This window comes from Theobroma umbraticum, unplaced genomic scaffold (genome assembly GCF_002168275.2).
Source record: "Theobroma umbraticum cultivar Fairchild unplaced genomic scaffold, ASM216827v3 scaffold_56.0, whole genome shotgun sequence".
NCBI classification, from domain to species: Eukaryota; Viridiplantae; Streptophyta; class Magnoliopsida; order Malvales; family Malvaceae; genus Theobroma; species Theobroma umbraticum.
The window spans coordinates 10,638,608-10,653,942 of record NW_018397256.1 but is presented as its reverse complement, the minus strand read 5'-3'; the positions used below and the strand labels follow the sequence as shown (position 1 = coordinate 10,653,942).

General features: G+C 36.5%; 2 protein-coding genes across 5 annotated transcripts; one reads left to right on the top strand and one right to left on the bottom strand.

Annotated features, from left to right (window-relative positions):
• The first annotated feature begins 840 nt into the window (after window positions 1-840).
• LOC110411048 (ARM repeat superfamily protein) lies at window positions 841-8,216 on the top strand. 2 transcript variants are annotated; one of them, XM_089782775.1, is made up of 18 exons: window positions 841-1,464; window positions 1,553-2,072; window positions 2,162-2,419; window positions 2,517-2,608; window positions 2,942-3,151; window positions 3,225-3,629; window positions 3,921-4,099; window positions 4,193-4,286; window positions 4,405-4,461; window positions 4,626-4,760; window positions 4,882-4,953; window positions 5,155-5,259; window positions 5,499-5,660; window positions 5,784-5,912; window positions 6,282-6,383; window positions 6,471-6,550; window positions 6,919-7,026; window positions 7,438-8,216. In XM_089782775.1, exons 1-18 carry the CDS (start codon window positions 964-966, stop codon window positions 8,024-8,026), a joined length of 3,798 nt encoding a protein of 1,265 aa, XP_089638901.1. In that variant the 5' UTR covers window positions 841-963; the 3' UTR covers window positions 8,027-8,216. The 2 variants fall into 2 exon arrangements, with proteins under 2 accessions (XP_089638901.1, XP_021276726.2); XM_021421051.2 differs by having other exon boundaries at window positions 6,919-7,053.
• Window positions 8,217-9,002: 786 nt separating this feature from the next.
• Window positions 9,003-15,097, bottom strand: LOC110410689 (3-oxoacyl-[acyl-carrier-protein] synthase II, chloroplastic-like). 3 transcript variants are annotated; one of them, XM_021420520.2, is made up of 14 exons: window positions 14,268-15,097; window positions 13,130-13,335; window positions 12,849-13,052; window positions 12,336-12,446; window positions 12,149-12,244; window positions 12,020-12,065; window positions 11,848-11,927; window positions 11,384-11,452; window positions 11,158-11,242; window positions 10,330-10,484; window positions 10,149-10,229; window positions 9,836-9,895; window positions 9,521-9,686; window positions 9,003-9,434 (listed from the first exon to the last, which is right to left on the bottom strand). In XM_021420520.2, the coding sequence occupies exons 1-13, from the start codon at window positions 14,692-14,694 to the stop codon at window positions 9,570-9,572; spliced, it is 1,737 nt and encodes a 578-aa protein (XP_021276195.1). In that variant the 5' UTR covers window positions 14,695-15,097; the 3' UTR covers window positions 9,003-9,434; window positions 9,521-9,569. The 3 variants fall into 3 exon arrangements, with proteins under 3 accessions (XP_021276195.1, XP_021276197.1, XP_021276196.1); XM_021420522.2 differs by having other exon boundaries at window positions 9,003-9,420; XM_021420521.2 differs by having other exon boundaries at window positions 9,003-9,402.
• Between the last annotated feature and the right edge of the window lie 238 nt (window positions 15,098-15,335).

Here is a 15,335-nt window from a genome sequence, read left to right as displayed (position 1 = left end):
AATTTGAACTGATTTCCTTCCAGTTTTTTTTTTTATTATATATATGCGGTCCATCAATGAGAAAACTCTTTTTCAAGTTTTATTTTATACTTTGTTATAATCCAAATTTCGTTTTTCCAAAGTCTACATGTTTTACATTAATTTCATGAAAAATGAAAAATAGTAAAATGTGCAGCAATTACTACATGGCCAAAAAGAGTTGTTTCGAAAAAAATTGTAAAGAAATAAACAAAACAAAAATAATACTTTTTATTCAATTGAATATTAATTTAAATAGTCATAATATTTTGAAAATTTTAAATAATTTTTTATTTTTTATTACTTTAATGAAATTTTTATAATTAATTGATTAATTATTATTAATTAAAATATTATTTTTAATTTTTATGTCATATAATGTTGATATGATATGTCTTAATAGATGATGATATGACATAATAATATAAACATTTTGACTTTTTTCACTCTCCTTAATTAACATTCAAGTCATATCTACAATATAAAAGTATAAAACGATAACTAATATTTTAATTAATAATAAAAATCTATTTAACTCAAAGTAAAAGTATATGAGCTTTGATAGAAGGTAATTGAAGGATAAAAATTTATTTGAATTTTTTAAAAAATTAAAAAATTTTAAAACATTATACTTTTTGAATAATAAATATTGTCGGATTTATCATTTTCCTTTTTCAAAATTATTTAACAAAAAGAATTAATAATATCTTTATGGGCCGTGAAGCTGAAGTATTGGGCCTAGTTAAAAACTCCAACTGCGAACCGCCTTAGTCCTCTTATGTAACGAACCCGTTCCCATTGATCCAAAATGCAAAACCCAAAAACATTTTTTCCCGCTGCATAAACCCTAGCAGCCCCTCTCCCCAAACTAACCGTCTGGCGTTTTCAGTGACAAAAGAGGAAGAGAGGAAAACAAGGGCAAGAAACCAGCATCGCCTTCTCGCCATGGAAGGCATCGATATGGAAGGCCCAGACGTCTTCCCCGACTCAATGGACGGCGATTTCTGCGACTCGATCCTTGCTCACTTCTCCAAATCGGATCAAGAAGACAGCCAACGCCTTTGCGCCACCATTGGCTCCATGTCTCAGGAACTCAGAGAACAAAACCTTCCTCTCACTCCAATCGCCTACTTCGGCGCTACCTGTTCCTCTCTCGACCGCCTCTCCTCCCAACCGGACTCTCCTCCTCACGTCATCCAGTCTCTCACCACCATCCTCTCTCTCCTCCTCCCCCGTATCCCCGTCGCCATTATAAAAAAGAAAGGAGATTTCGTTTCGACAACTGCCCTTACTGTTCTAAGATTAAATTCCGTTACGGAGGTTACACAGACTTCAGGTTTGAAGTGCTTAGCTCATTTATTAATTACCGGAGAGAAAGTTAATTGGTCGGATTTGTCACAAAATTACGGTGTAATGCTCGGATTTTTAACTGATTCCCGCCCTAAGGTAATTTCTTTTTTTAATGTAAAAATTTAAATTCAATCAAACTCCAACTTCATTGTTTTAATTCTCTGCAAATTAATTTTTAAAATAGGTGAGAAGACAATCACATTTGTGTCTCCGTGACGTTTTACAAAGCTTCCGAGGTACGCCGGTGCTCGCGCCTGCAAGCGAAGCCATAACGAACTTATTTGAGAGGTTTCTTCTGCTCGCGGGAGGTTCAAACACGAATTCTAACGAGCGGTCCAAAGGAGCTCAGGAAGTTCTCTATGTTTTGGATGCTCTGAAGGACTCTCTTCCGCTTATGTCGATGAAATACGGGACTACTATTCTTAAGTACTATAAAACTTTATTGGAACTTCGGCAGCCTCTTGTTACTAGGCGTGTAACTGATAGTTTAAATCTAGTTTGTACTTATCCAAATGTTGAAGTCTCAGCTGAGGCATTGCTAGATTTGTTATCCTCGTTGGCTCTTTCTGTTTCTGCGAATGAAACATCTGCTGTTAGCATGACGTTTAATGCTCGTTTGTTGAGTTCCGGAATGATAAAAGTATATTCTCTTAATAGACAACTTTGTGTCATCAAGCTCCCCATTGTGTTCAGTGCACTCAAAGGTTTGATGTTTTAGTTTGGTTTGCAATTATTGTTAGTTAGGAATTTGAAAAGATGTTATGTTATGATTATTGGAATTTGATTGTGATAGATATTCTGGGGTCGGAACATGAGGAAGCTATTTTTGCTGCCACGGAGGCTTTCAAGAACACGATAAATGGCTGTGTTGATGAAGGCTTGATCAAGCAGGGAGTGGATCAGATTATTAATTCAATCTCGGATGACAGAAAGGCAGGTCCAACTATCATTGAAAAAGTTTGTGCAACCATTGAGAGCTTACTTGATTATCACTATGGTGCTGTGTGGGACATGGCATTTCAGGTTGTTTCAGCAATGTTTGATAAATTAGGTACTATCAGTGCTGTGGGTTGCCTGTCTCTTGGTCTTATTACAATGTTTGTGTAAATTTGAAAGTAAAATTCTTTAACCGGATTGCTATTCTGCAGGGTATTATTCTTCATATTTTATGAAGGGAACCCTTAAGAACTTGGCTGAAATGCAAAGGTTGCCTGATGAGGATTTTCCTTACAGAAAACAGGTATTCCTTGACCTCAAGAATCTGTATGTTGCCCTGGGGTTAAACAAGGTTTTTGTAATACAATGTATGAAATGGTACTTAATGGTCACAGCTGTGCTTAATATAAACTTTCAAGAAGCAATAAGAGTTGGAAATGGAAATAAATGAGGTTTGTGAGGCTATTCATCCTTCATCTTTTGCCTTGCTGGTATCTATTGCTTAGTGTTTCATGATTGATATGATAAAGTTTTCCTACTTCAAAGTGTAGCATTTCTGACCTGTTACGTCTTGGTTTTTGATATTTCTTTGTCATGTAATCCATAACCTGTGGATATACTGACTGTTGGTTTGCAGTTACATGAATGTGTTGGATCTGCTCTTGGTGCATTGGGGCCTGAGACTTTTTTAGGAATTCTGCCCCTGAATTTGGAGGCTAATGACCTCTCAGATGTAAACGTTTGGCTCTTTCCAATTCTGAAGCAGCATATTGTTGGTGCTAACTTGAGCTTCTTTAGTGAGACACTTTTGGGTCTGATTGGAGAAATGAGGCAGAGATCTCGTAAGGTAATTCCTGCTCTTGATGTTTTCATCTTTTTATTGTCTGTAACCTTCTCTAATTAATTCTTAATTTTGGCAGCTTGAACTACAAGGAAAAATTTTCTCATCAAGGAGTGCAGATGCTCTTGTATACTCACTGTGGTCCTTGTTGCTTTCATTTTGTAATTATCCTTTGGATACTGCCAAAAGCTTCAAGGATCTTTTAAGTCCTTTATGCACTGCCCTTCATGAAGAACATGATATTCGTGGAATAATATGCTCTAGTTTTCAGATTCTGATCCAACAAAATAAGAAAATTAAGGAAGGAAAAGATGATTTGTGTAGTTCTGATATAAGTCCAGCCAGACAGCGAGCTATGTCGCATTATACCCCAGAAATTGCTGGGGACAATTTGAATGTACTAACTGCATCTGCTCCACAGTTATTGTCACTTTTGTCGGGAATCTTCATGGAATCTACAGTAGATGAGGGTGGATTTTTGCGGGTACTTATACTGTCCTAATTAATGAGAGTGCAGCATTTCATTCTGTTATTGTGTCTCTTTGTCCTAGGCGTTACTTAGTTGGATGGAAGGGAGGAAGGAAAGAAAAAGCTTTAATCCAATGGTTGAGCTATGAAATAGGAAAGTGGTTATAAAATCTAACCATTAAAAATTTCCATCCTTCCTACCAAGTAAAGCCTTAGAAACTTATATAGTAATGTTATAGGGTTAGTTTCATTTATGTGGTAATTTCAGTTGTGCCCAATTTGATAATGATTATTGCTCCTTCTACAGTCCACAATTGGGGAGTTGGCTTCCATAGCACATGAAAATGTTGTCAGAACCTTATTTAAGAAGACAATGCACAGGCTTTTGAAAGTCACACAAGAGGCTGGTTTAGCCGAGGCGTCAAGGAATAATAATTCTATGCAGGTTGATGATTCATCAACTGAAAGCTCGTTATCTCTTGAAAGGTGATTCTACAGTGCTTATATTTGTAAAATTTTTAGACATTTCAGTTCTATAGTGCTAATGACAGTATCCTTTTCTTTTGATATTAACTGCAGGGTGCTGTTATTTGACCTGGCAGTTTCACTATTGCCTGGTTTAGATGAGCCAGCATTAGATGTCTTATTCAGCGCAATAAAACCTGCATTGCAGGTTGGTTTAACAATTCTCGTTTTCTCTGGTGATAGTAACTGAGTTGTTGCTAAAGTCTATCTTTATGTTGGAGAGGTTAAGTTACAACTTAAAAGAAAATGTTATTATTAATCTGCAGGATGTCGATGGCTTGATTCAGAAGAAGGCTTACAAAGTGCTTTCAATAATCCTCAGGGTATCTCCTTTTTTCATTGCAAATGCTTCTAAATTTTATCATTTTTTGTTTCCATGCATTTTGATGCATATTTTATATTCCAATTTCCAATATCTCCCTCTGTCCCTTCTCTTTTAATTTTTCATTTTTAACGATGCTTCCGTATTTTTTGTTTTCCTTGTCAGAACCAAGAAGGGTTTCTATCAGCAAAACTGGAGGAATTGCTGAAACTTATGATTGAAGTGCTGCCATCATTTCACTTTTCTGCCAAACGCCAGAGACTTGACTGTTTGTACCATCTGATTGCCCATGTCTCAAAGGTTATAAGAAACTAACTTGAGTCTTCCATCTCCCTTGTGAATGGACATAAAATTGTTTAGGTGATTACATCAATCATTCTAACAATCTTTTTTGAAGATTAACAAATGCTTCTTTGCACAGGATGATTCAGAGCAGAGGAGACATGATATTCTTAGTTCTTTCCTGACGGAAATAATCCTTGCTTTGAAAGAGGTATGATGTAGACATCTGATCAGCAACATCCATCTAGTTTTCAAGAAGAGATGATTTCTTTTGTGAATAAGGAACCTGCTGGAAGTACAAATTATAACTGTGTTGCATGTTATTATTTTCTCATGGGCACTATCTTAATAGTTCTGGAAGTGCTTCCTGCATATGTTTTCTGATTCCTTTTGTATGGTGACTTTTATGCAGGCTAATAAGAAAACAAGAAATAGAGCTTATGAGGTCCTTGTCCAAATTGGCCGTGAATATGGAGATGAAGATGACAGTGGACAGAGAGAAAACCTGTTTAATCTGGTATCGAACCTGTTTACTATGCTATAACTCTTTGATATTTCCTCAGTGGCAATACATAAAGCTGTTGCCTTGTTTTCTTTTTGTAACTTTAGCAAATTATAAATGTCTCAAATGCAATTTTGTGTTTTTCTTTAAGTACTTTTAAAGAAATTGATTGTTGTGGTCTGTTGTAAGTATTATTCTATGCAGGTTTCATATGTTCAAAATGATATTTAAATTTTTTGCATGCATGATCACAGGTTGCTAGAGGCTTGGCTGGAGAAACTCCTCACATGATTAGTGCTGCTGTGAAAGGCTTGGCTCGGTTGGCTTACGAGTTTTCTGATCTTGTTTCTTCTGCTTACAAGTTGCTTCCTTCAACATTTCTTCTTCTTCAGAGAAAGAACAGAGAAATTATTAAAGTTTGTTTTCTCTCTCTCTCTCTCTGTCTCTCACACACACACACACGTTTTGCTTATGGATCCGTTCCTTATGTTGTATCTTTTTGACTGTATCACTTATATCTGCAAATGCTTATGATGCAGGCTAATCTGGGTTTGTTGAAAGTGTTGGTGGCCAAATCAAAAGCTGAAAGCTTGCAAGCACACCTGGCCAGCTTGGTGGAAGGCTTGTTGAGGTGGCAAGATTATACCAAAAATCATTTTAAGGCTAAGGTTTGTGCTCTTTTTCTTCATATACCATTGTTTTTGGTCATTATTACCTTTCTGAACTATTTGATTTTAATTCTTTCAAAACGTTACAAGTTTGATATGTATTCTGTTTTATAACGTGTTAGTGAGAGAACTGACCTTATTTTCCTTATAGGGCCTCTAGTTTGTTCAACTCATCCTGCATTTAGGAGGGTTCATTTTTATTTTATTTTGCTTCTGTAAAATTTAATTTGCTTAGAATATCAATTGATGGGACTAAAATTTGGACCAAGATGTTGATATACAATTGAACTGTGTGTATAACAGATAATATCATTTGCTTTTTGTATGTGTATATTTGTTGGCTTATGGGTGTTTCTATTCTAATTTCAGGTTAAGCTTCTTCTGGAAATGCTAGTCAGAAAATGTGGTATTGATGCTGTGAAGGCTGTTATGCCTGAAGAACACATGAAGCTCCTTACTAACATACGAAAGGTTTGTTGAGGAATGCCATTTTGTTATACGCAGATATGTCAAGACTTCATTTTTTTTAAGGATGTTGCTCATCATTCTTAAACACAGATCAAGGAGCGGAAAGAGAGGAAACAGGCTGCTAGCTCTGTGGAAAGCAGATCTCATCTATCAAAGGCAACCACATCCAGGTTTCACATCTCGCTTTATTGCATTGATACAATCATATAGTGATGGACTGTGTACAAATAACAATATACACGCTACACATGTCCATGTATTTATGAACTTGCACCTTTGCTTCCCGTTACACTTGCGATTTTTTAAATTATCATGTGACCACTACATTAACAAGGTGTATTTATGGATAGCATTCATGCTTGGAAATTTATGCTAGACAGTTTCGTATCTTGAATGAATGGCCATGGTGAACCTTCTATGTTACCGTTTTCCCTTCTTTCCTTGTTGAGCAGAGAGTGGTGGATGTGCTCCAAATCAAGTTTTCTGTATCTTATTTATTTGTTTGCCTCTGATTTTTCCTAGTAATTTGAATGTGCAGGCTTAGCAGATGGAATCATACCAAAATATTTTCTGATTTTGGTGATGATGATACAGATGATAGTGATGGAGAGATGGCTTCTGGCCGACAGAGTAAAGGTTCCTCAAGGTTAAAATCAAAAGCATCTTCACTGCGGTCAGTGGACACCTGATCTTTGTTTTGTATATTAATAATGGATTATTAGTTCCAGTGCATTTGAAGTAGTCTGATTGATGTGATCCCCTACTTTCATATCTTTCAATTATGTTTGGTTGTTGACTCATTCAAATGGAGTTGAAACTTCAAAGAGATATACTATATCTCATGATTAAATCATCAGCAGTTTTACTTCTGGGTGTGTTAAGAATACGGGGTAAAAATTGCAAGAGGTAGGCTGGGTGTTGGTGTTTACTTGAGGAAGTGGAGAGTGGAGGGTTGATCCATTAGTCATCTGGTGGAGAGCATAGGTTCACAGTCTAGTATCCTTAGTGTTTTCCTTGTTAATTTTTTAAGCTGATACAGTCACACCTTTTGCTTTAGGCCCAAGAAAACACGGAAAGCAGATAAGAGCTTGCCTGAAGACTTGTTTGACCGGTTAGAAGATGAGCCACTAGACTTGCTTGATCAGCATAAAACAAGATCATCACTGCGATCATCTTCACATCTCAAGCGGAAGCAAGATTCTGATGACGAGCCAGAGTTTGATCCTGATGGGCGCTTGATAATTCACGAAAGAGGGAAGCCAAAGAAGAAGGTTCCATCCTCTGACCCTGATTCAGATGCAAGGAGTGAAGCACGAAGTCATTTTTCTGTTGGCTCTGCAAGGAACACCCAGAAGCGAAGGAAAACATCAGAGTCGGGATGGGCATACACCGGTAACGAGTACGCTAGCAAGAAGGCTGGTGGGGATGTGAAAAAGAAGGATAAGCTTGAACCATATGCGTACTGGCCTCTTGATCGCAAGATGATGAGCCGTAGGCCAGAACATCGAGCAGCTGCTAGGAAGGGCATGGCAAGTGTGGTGAAAATGACAAAAAAGCTTGAAGGTAAGAGTGCCTCAAATGCACTCTCTGTTAAGTTCATGAAGTTTAAGAAGGTTCAAAAGAAAGGTGGCAAAAGGAAAAGGTGACCATATGCATAGGTGTTTTCGCCCAAGTTTTGAAAAGATTTTTCAATCGCTTGTATTAGAACTACAGGCCAAAATTTTGGAAGTGATTTGTTGAATTTGGATTGTGTTATTGTGTGTATATAATTACAGTGTCAGCTGGTTAAAATGCTGATGTTGCTGATTTATCCATTTTGCTTACTCTGATTAGAAAGATTGTTTCTATATGATATTTGGTAGAAGTCAAAAATGACAAAAGAAAATAGGAAATACTATAATATCATAGTAATACTCCTCGAAAATAGATATTTAAGGACGAATTCTTTAAAACACTATATTTAATTCCATAAATGATATATTTTTCCTTCAATTTGAGAATTTTGAATGATGTTATGATGAATAAAAGTGGAGGTTTCTTGTATATTTGATCTTTTCTCCTTTTGATGATCTATGGAAAAAGATTAGAAGTTATTAGTATTCGTTCTTATTATTTCATATTTAACACGACACAAACAAGACAGGTTCATGTTTTGGGTCACTGCATTCTCCACGTGTTTAAACAATTCAACTTTACTTAAAGAGAGGTAGGGATTAGGTAAAACTAGTTTGGTCTTTGGTGTTTGTCATGAACTAGCAAGGATCCAATGAACCCGAACGCGATCATGTCAACTATTTGTCTGGTTTGTGCAACAAATCTCACTGTCTCTCAAGAGCAAAGGCATTTAATGTGAGGAGAGCTTCAAGGCCCATTTCAAAGTTTTTATCAAGAATATACAATAGTAACGTACAGCATAGACATTCCATTTTCCTTTTGCTTTTACATTGTTTCTCCACTACCAAAACGAAGGAAAAAGCAGAGTTGTTTCCTTCCTAACTCCAGACCCAATGTTTTCCTTCCCGTCTGGGTGTTGAGGAAATATCATATGCATAAATAGACAGGTGACTTACGTTTTTTCTTCCAATGGCAAGTGCTGAAAAACACATGGCAAAAGAAAAGGGGGAAAGAAAACAGGCTTCCATGAACACAAAAGTCAAAGACCACCACTCTACAAGTGTAACCTGGGCATCTGCCACCTCAGAATTCGTTACAAATTGACTATCAGAGACAACTGATCAGCCATTTTCTTGTACATGAAAACAAAAATTACGAGACCAGAACTACATCTACTGGTGGTTCAATGGCCCATGTCATCTAAAAAGACTAAAAGCTCCATTGTAGCTAATTTACGAGAAAGATGAAATCTTCAAAAACAACAGCGGCATGGGTAACTCTAAAACTTCCTCCTTAAATAGAGCCACACAGTCAGGTCTTTTGTAAAGCTCCCTTGTCTGGCCACCATTCTTCATATAATAACCCTTTTCAAGTGATCTTTGCCTACAGAGGAGATTTGCTGGGTACTCTGCACAATGTGGCTGACCTGTTAACAGTTACCTACCCAAAATTATATGGACCAGCGGGTGTTATTGATGTAGTATACATCAGTATTTTAAGTTTGTTACTTAAATAAGTTTGCATACCTTGGGCGGAATCAAAGAGAACACTGGAAGAGCAGTGCTTGAACTATTTTCACTTGAATGGAGCAAAAATGATAGAGGAGTTGTGGCCGCCAAACCCAAAAGAATTAGACAATGCTGCCTTCACATTCAATCTTTCTTTCTTTGGCCCCACAAGCACATTTGTGTCCTGAATAGATGTGTTGGTAACATAAGATAGTCTCATTGCCAAATTGAGGGAAAAAAGAGAACATTAAATTCTATTTACAAAGAAGAAAAAAGAGTTGCAAAGCATAACTTTTAAAAGAAAAAGGAGGGGGGGAGGGGGGACCAATATACCACTCCTTCATCTGGGCTTTCCAGGTTAACATTAGGATGAACCCAACCAGTCCGTATTGCCTGCAATGAATAGACATTACTATGTCAATTCTCAGGTGTCAAAAAAGGAAACTGAACATGGTAATTGCAAGTCTTTTATATGTAATCATACAATGTAGACATGAGACAGAAAAGAGAGGAAGTGGGGAGAGCAATTATAGTCTTCTTGTAGAACAGATACAAACAACAAAAAATCCAGCATTACAAAATACATTCATGAAATCTGTTTTCTAAATCCAAAATAAAAGCATAACCAAATCTCTAAATTGCCTACCTGTACTGCTGCGACTGCTTCCACAGCACCGGCAGCTCCAAGTAGGTGACCAATCATTGACTTTGTAGAGTTCACTCTTAGCTGCAATAATCGGAGATCTTATCAATAATCACAATGCAGAAATATGAGAAACAGATTATGCATAAAGATCTAGGTATTTGAGAAAAATATGCAAAATTACCTCAGGATTCTTTCCAAAACAATGCATGAGAGCCTCATACTCTTTAATGTCTCCAGCTGGTGTAGATGTAGCATGGGCATTAATGTAATTTATGTCTTCTTTGGATACTCCAGACTGAGCCAAGGCCTTCTCTATGCAGAGAATGACACCAACTCCTATTTTTAAATTTCACAAGATGGATGTTAGTTTAATCTCTCACACAGCAGTATGTGCTGATGCAGAAGAAACATGTAAATACCACTAATTCCATTTTTCGAGGCATCATCATGGCTGGGAATGTTCGAAGGAAGAGGCATAGGTTGCAATCTCAAGATATTTATTCTGCTTAACCAGTAGTGAGAATGAAAACAATTTAAAACCCTAATAGCATCTCTACCTAACATCAAGACATGTACTCTATAATTATCTCTCTCTAACATCAAGATATATTTACCACCGAAATCATTGTCTGACAGAACAAGCAACAAATTATGAGTAGCCAATTAAGAGGAAAAATTAAGTTTCGTGGTCCATCTTTAGAAATAAATAAAGGCATGCCTATGTGCCTAAAAACCAAAGTAAGCTGCTGACTGCTTACATAGATACAAGCTGCGGCCATGTCTTTGTGGTATTGCCACCACAAATAGCTAAATCACCTATGTAAATATGAGTGTAACAAAGTTGAAACAATAGATCAAGATTCTCATTAAGGTTCCTCTTAACTCTATTATACAGAATTATTCTCATAAAATTATCTACAATATTTATTCTCACCAACAAAAACCTCTGCAATGAAATACCAGACAGATAAAATTGGGATTATATAGTAATAAAGACTCGTCTCATTACCATCGGGATGTGGCTCCGTCATATGATAAGCATCACATGTGAAGCTTCCACCCAGAAATTCAGCATAGATGGTTGCACCTCTCCTCTGCCAGAAAAAAAAAAAAAACCTTTGTCATTTTCCCTTTTAAGAAGGGAAGTAATATACACATTCAGTAACTTCATCACAAACTACTAAGTGCAAATCTATGGCTTAGAATATGGCTTTGGAGGGTTAAAGCAAGTGTACCTTAGCATGCTCCAATTCTTCTAAAAGTAGAACCCCAGCACCTTCCCCCATGACAAATCCATCACGATTCTGTGTAAAAATTAGAGCCACTATCCAGGTAAATAACATACATGAAGCAGACCAAGTAAAATTATGTGCATTCAGTAACGGACTTTGACTAGAAAAACCTTAATAAATACATAGAGTAACTTGTCAAAAGTACCATGTGAAGATGCATAACTTACTCATTGTGACCTAAAGAGTTACAAGACATGATAACTAAAGAGGTAGACCACATTTCTCATAACAAAATAACCAGGTTGCTTATTCAAATGATAAAAACTGTTATCATTAGTTTCCACCAAGTTTACTTCTTTAACTCATTCTCATTTTTACAGCTTTTGTTATAGAACATGGAGATAGAAACAACTGCCAAAAAAAAACATAATAAAGGTCTGGGAGCTCAAGAGTTATTGAAACATTACAACATCCCAGGGGCGTGAAGCTTTGGTAGGATCATTGTTCCTCTGCGAGAGTGCTTTGCATGCCACAAATCCTCCCAACCCTGTATCAAGAAACACAAAATAAAGTACGTCATGATGTAATAAGTGGAAAGATTATAAAATGATGTCAAATAAGAAAGCAAGAAAAAGATACCAATGGGTATAATTGCCGCATCAGAGCCACCACAAAGCATCACATCCTGCAATATTTTTCAAATATCTCAGATATAGTGCAATCAAATTATACCATATTATGATGGATGTTTTTCTTCGCTCAACTTACAGCTTCGCCTCTAATGATGTGGTTTGCTGCATTTAATATACAGAAGTTGCTTGTAGCACATGCAGTGGAGATTGAATAGTTAGGACCCATCCATCCCTGAAGAAATTATCAGTTTAAAGCTTGAAGTGCAAAGTTCAGCTTCCATCAAGGGGTATCTTAGCATTGCATAATCTAAAAGTAAGCTAACCAAATCCATTGCAAGCATCGCAGAACCCATATTTGTAGTAGCAAATGGTACGCAAAAAGGATTCATCTTCTTGTATGAGATCCTCAAAGCTTCAATCGCATCATTGAAAACCTGTTATTCCACAAACCACCTAGATGAATCAACTGATAGACAAAGGAAAACTACATTGCAAAGACAGTTTGTTTTAATCCAGTTTTAAGGTCATGAGGCCCTCATGCCTGGTGCTATATACTACACTGGTTTCCATTTCTAGCAAAAGAGTTTACATTATTGAGGCTGACTATAAATTCTAAGATAGTATTACAAAACTGTACTGCTCTCATTTTAGTGTATGCAAGTAACAATGGCCAGCATGTTCTGTTGTATAAAACCAGGTACCCCAGAGTGTTGTCTTCTATTTTGCATCAAGTTTAATATTGACTAATAAAAGTGTTTGTCAGCTCTTTTCTTCCTTCCAAGCATTCCTCACCTTTATCAAATAAAGGGATATGAACAATAGACTGCAGAATTTACCTTCATGCCACCCATTGCTGAACCAATCAAAACTCCACATTTCGTTTTGTCTAGCTCCTCCATGATATCTTCAGTTACTCCACCATCTTCCAACGCTTTCTTTCCAGCAGTAAGCATATAAAGCATGAATTTGTCCATCCTCTTGGAAAGTTTCGGTGCAACCCAACCATCAGTTGAGAAGGATTTTATCTCTCCAGCAATTCTCTGGAGAGAAAACAGGAGCACTAAGAACAAGCACTAGTGCAAACAACATCAGATAAGAGATCTCTAAAACAACTTACAGTTGGAAACTGGGCACAGTCAAAAGTCTCGATTTCACTTATACCACTTGCACCCTCAAGCAAATTGTTGTAGAAGACATCAGGGTCATGTCCAAGTGGAGTTACCACACCCATCCCTGTCACAACAACTCGTCTTTGCTTCGTAGGAGGTTTCTTCTTTGTTGTGATTTCTCTTGTGGGTTGCACAGCTACAGCCATGGCTTCTCCTAAGTTTTTAAATAAATCAACCAACAAATTGCAAGTAAATTTAACTGGTAACTTTTATGAAATTCAGTGCATGCATAAAATTTTTTTCTCTATCACCATCATTTAGCAGATAAAATACAAACTTAAACAACAAATCACATAGGCATAGAAAAGCAAGAAATTTAGCATGCACAAATAAACATATTCCTATTTTATATCGAAGGTGCCAGCAAACCCATGAAAAGACTATTATAATTTGCTCATCAAGATTAGACATTAAATACTACTAGCCTACCCCAACTTGCCAGAGATAAAAGAAAGACACAGGGGGAGGGAAGGAGGGGGAGAGAGAGAAAAAAAAATCTCTGATATTCATAATTTAATGATTATTATATAGTCTGCAGAGACAGAATCAATTTATGCACATGCATCACCTGTTTCTATTAAAACTGGATTTTTTGCTCAATCTATTAAAACTAGATTATCCGAGGAAAAATGATTTGTCATCATCATAGAGCTAATAGCAACTTAAATTCAACTATAAGTCTAACTCTTGACTAATTTGTATGTTTTATAATAACAAAAATCCTTGGTAGCTCTCTTAATTATGATCAAGGTACCAAATTATAAAAAATCTCATATCTTTACATTCAATTTTTTTTTTCATTGTCATATCCAAATTTGCTTTGAAGCAAAGCAATTAAAGAAAGGGCGAATATAAAAAAGAACAAACACAAACGCATACTTCTCTAAAATGGGTCAAATTCCAAAAAACAAGAGAAAGTAGAAGCATGCGTAAAGAAGACTAAACCTTTGTCAGATATTAAACAAATCAAAACAGGTGAAAAATAGAACAGAACAGAGCAGAAAAGAAAAAAAATCCCAGATTTGACAAGGCAGCAAGAACCAACATTCCTTTTTCCAATTGAATAAAACAAGATGCTAAAATTACCAGAATGGACAGCTCCTCGATTAAGTCTTCGGAGCTTGCGATTGTTATTGAAGGGAATATTTTTGGATCCAAAGAAAGAAGAAAAGCTTCCATTTTGACCAAAAAGGCTACCATTTTTGGAGGAATAGTAGTCATTACAGGGCTCAAAAGCCAAGCAGGAAGCCATCAAGCCTTGAATGCTGGATCCACAAAACGACGAAATCAAGCCCCCGTTTCTGTTGCTGGTTGAGCCGCCGCAACATTGAGAAATAAGAGCTTTCCTTCTATTACGAGCCCACCGGCCGAGTCTCTTAGAAGAAGAAGAAGAAGAAGAAGAGGCTGATGAGTGGAGCATTGGAGACTGTGACTGGTCTTTCCCCCACGTGACCGACATGCAAGCAGCCACCAGCCACGTGCACAGCGGACTAGCCACTGATGAAGATGCCATCCCAAAAACAAAAACACAGAAAAACTGATAATATAAAGAGTAGAAAAATCTGGGTTTGGACAAAGATGGATTCTTTATGTGAGGTTATTAACAATCTAGCAATCCATCAATCCCAAAAACCAGAAACAAAAAAATAGTTAAGAAAAACTGAAGATGAAGAAGAAGCAGAAGAAACGGTAAGTTGCATTCGATATGCGGAAGAGAGCTTTGTATCTGGGCAATCTCAGTCGTCTCCTTTACCATAAAAGACTGCCAAGTACTTCTTCCTTCTCTCTGACTCTTCCTCTTTAATTCTTATTTTAATTTATTTATTTATTTATTTTCTCTTGACAGAGAGTTTCGATTGAAGAGAAACAAAACAAAGCAAAAAAAAGATGCGAAAAATAGAGCAGCGAAAAAACAAGGATCTATGACCAGAATAAATAGTTTCCATTTATCACCACGAAGTAAAATTAAAAATATATTTACAAATTTTTTTATTTATGAAATGACTCTTTTGCCCATCAGATTCACATGTTAAGCGACGGATATGCTCGTGCTGTGTGTATTATGTTAATGGTCACATCAACTTCTTCAAAACATTATTTGTTTTTTTATTTAAAACCTTTCGTTTTCATTTATTAATTATTAATATTTAATTA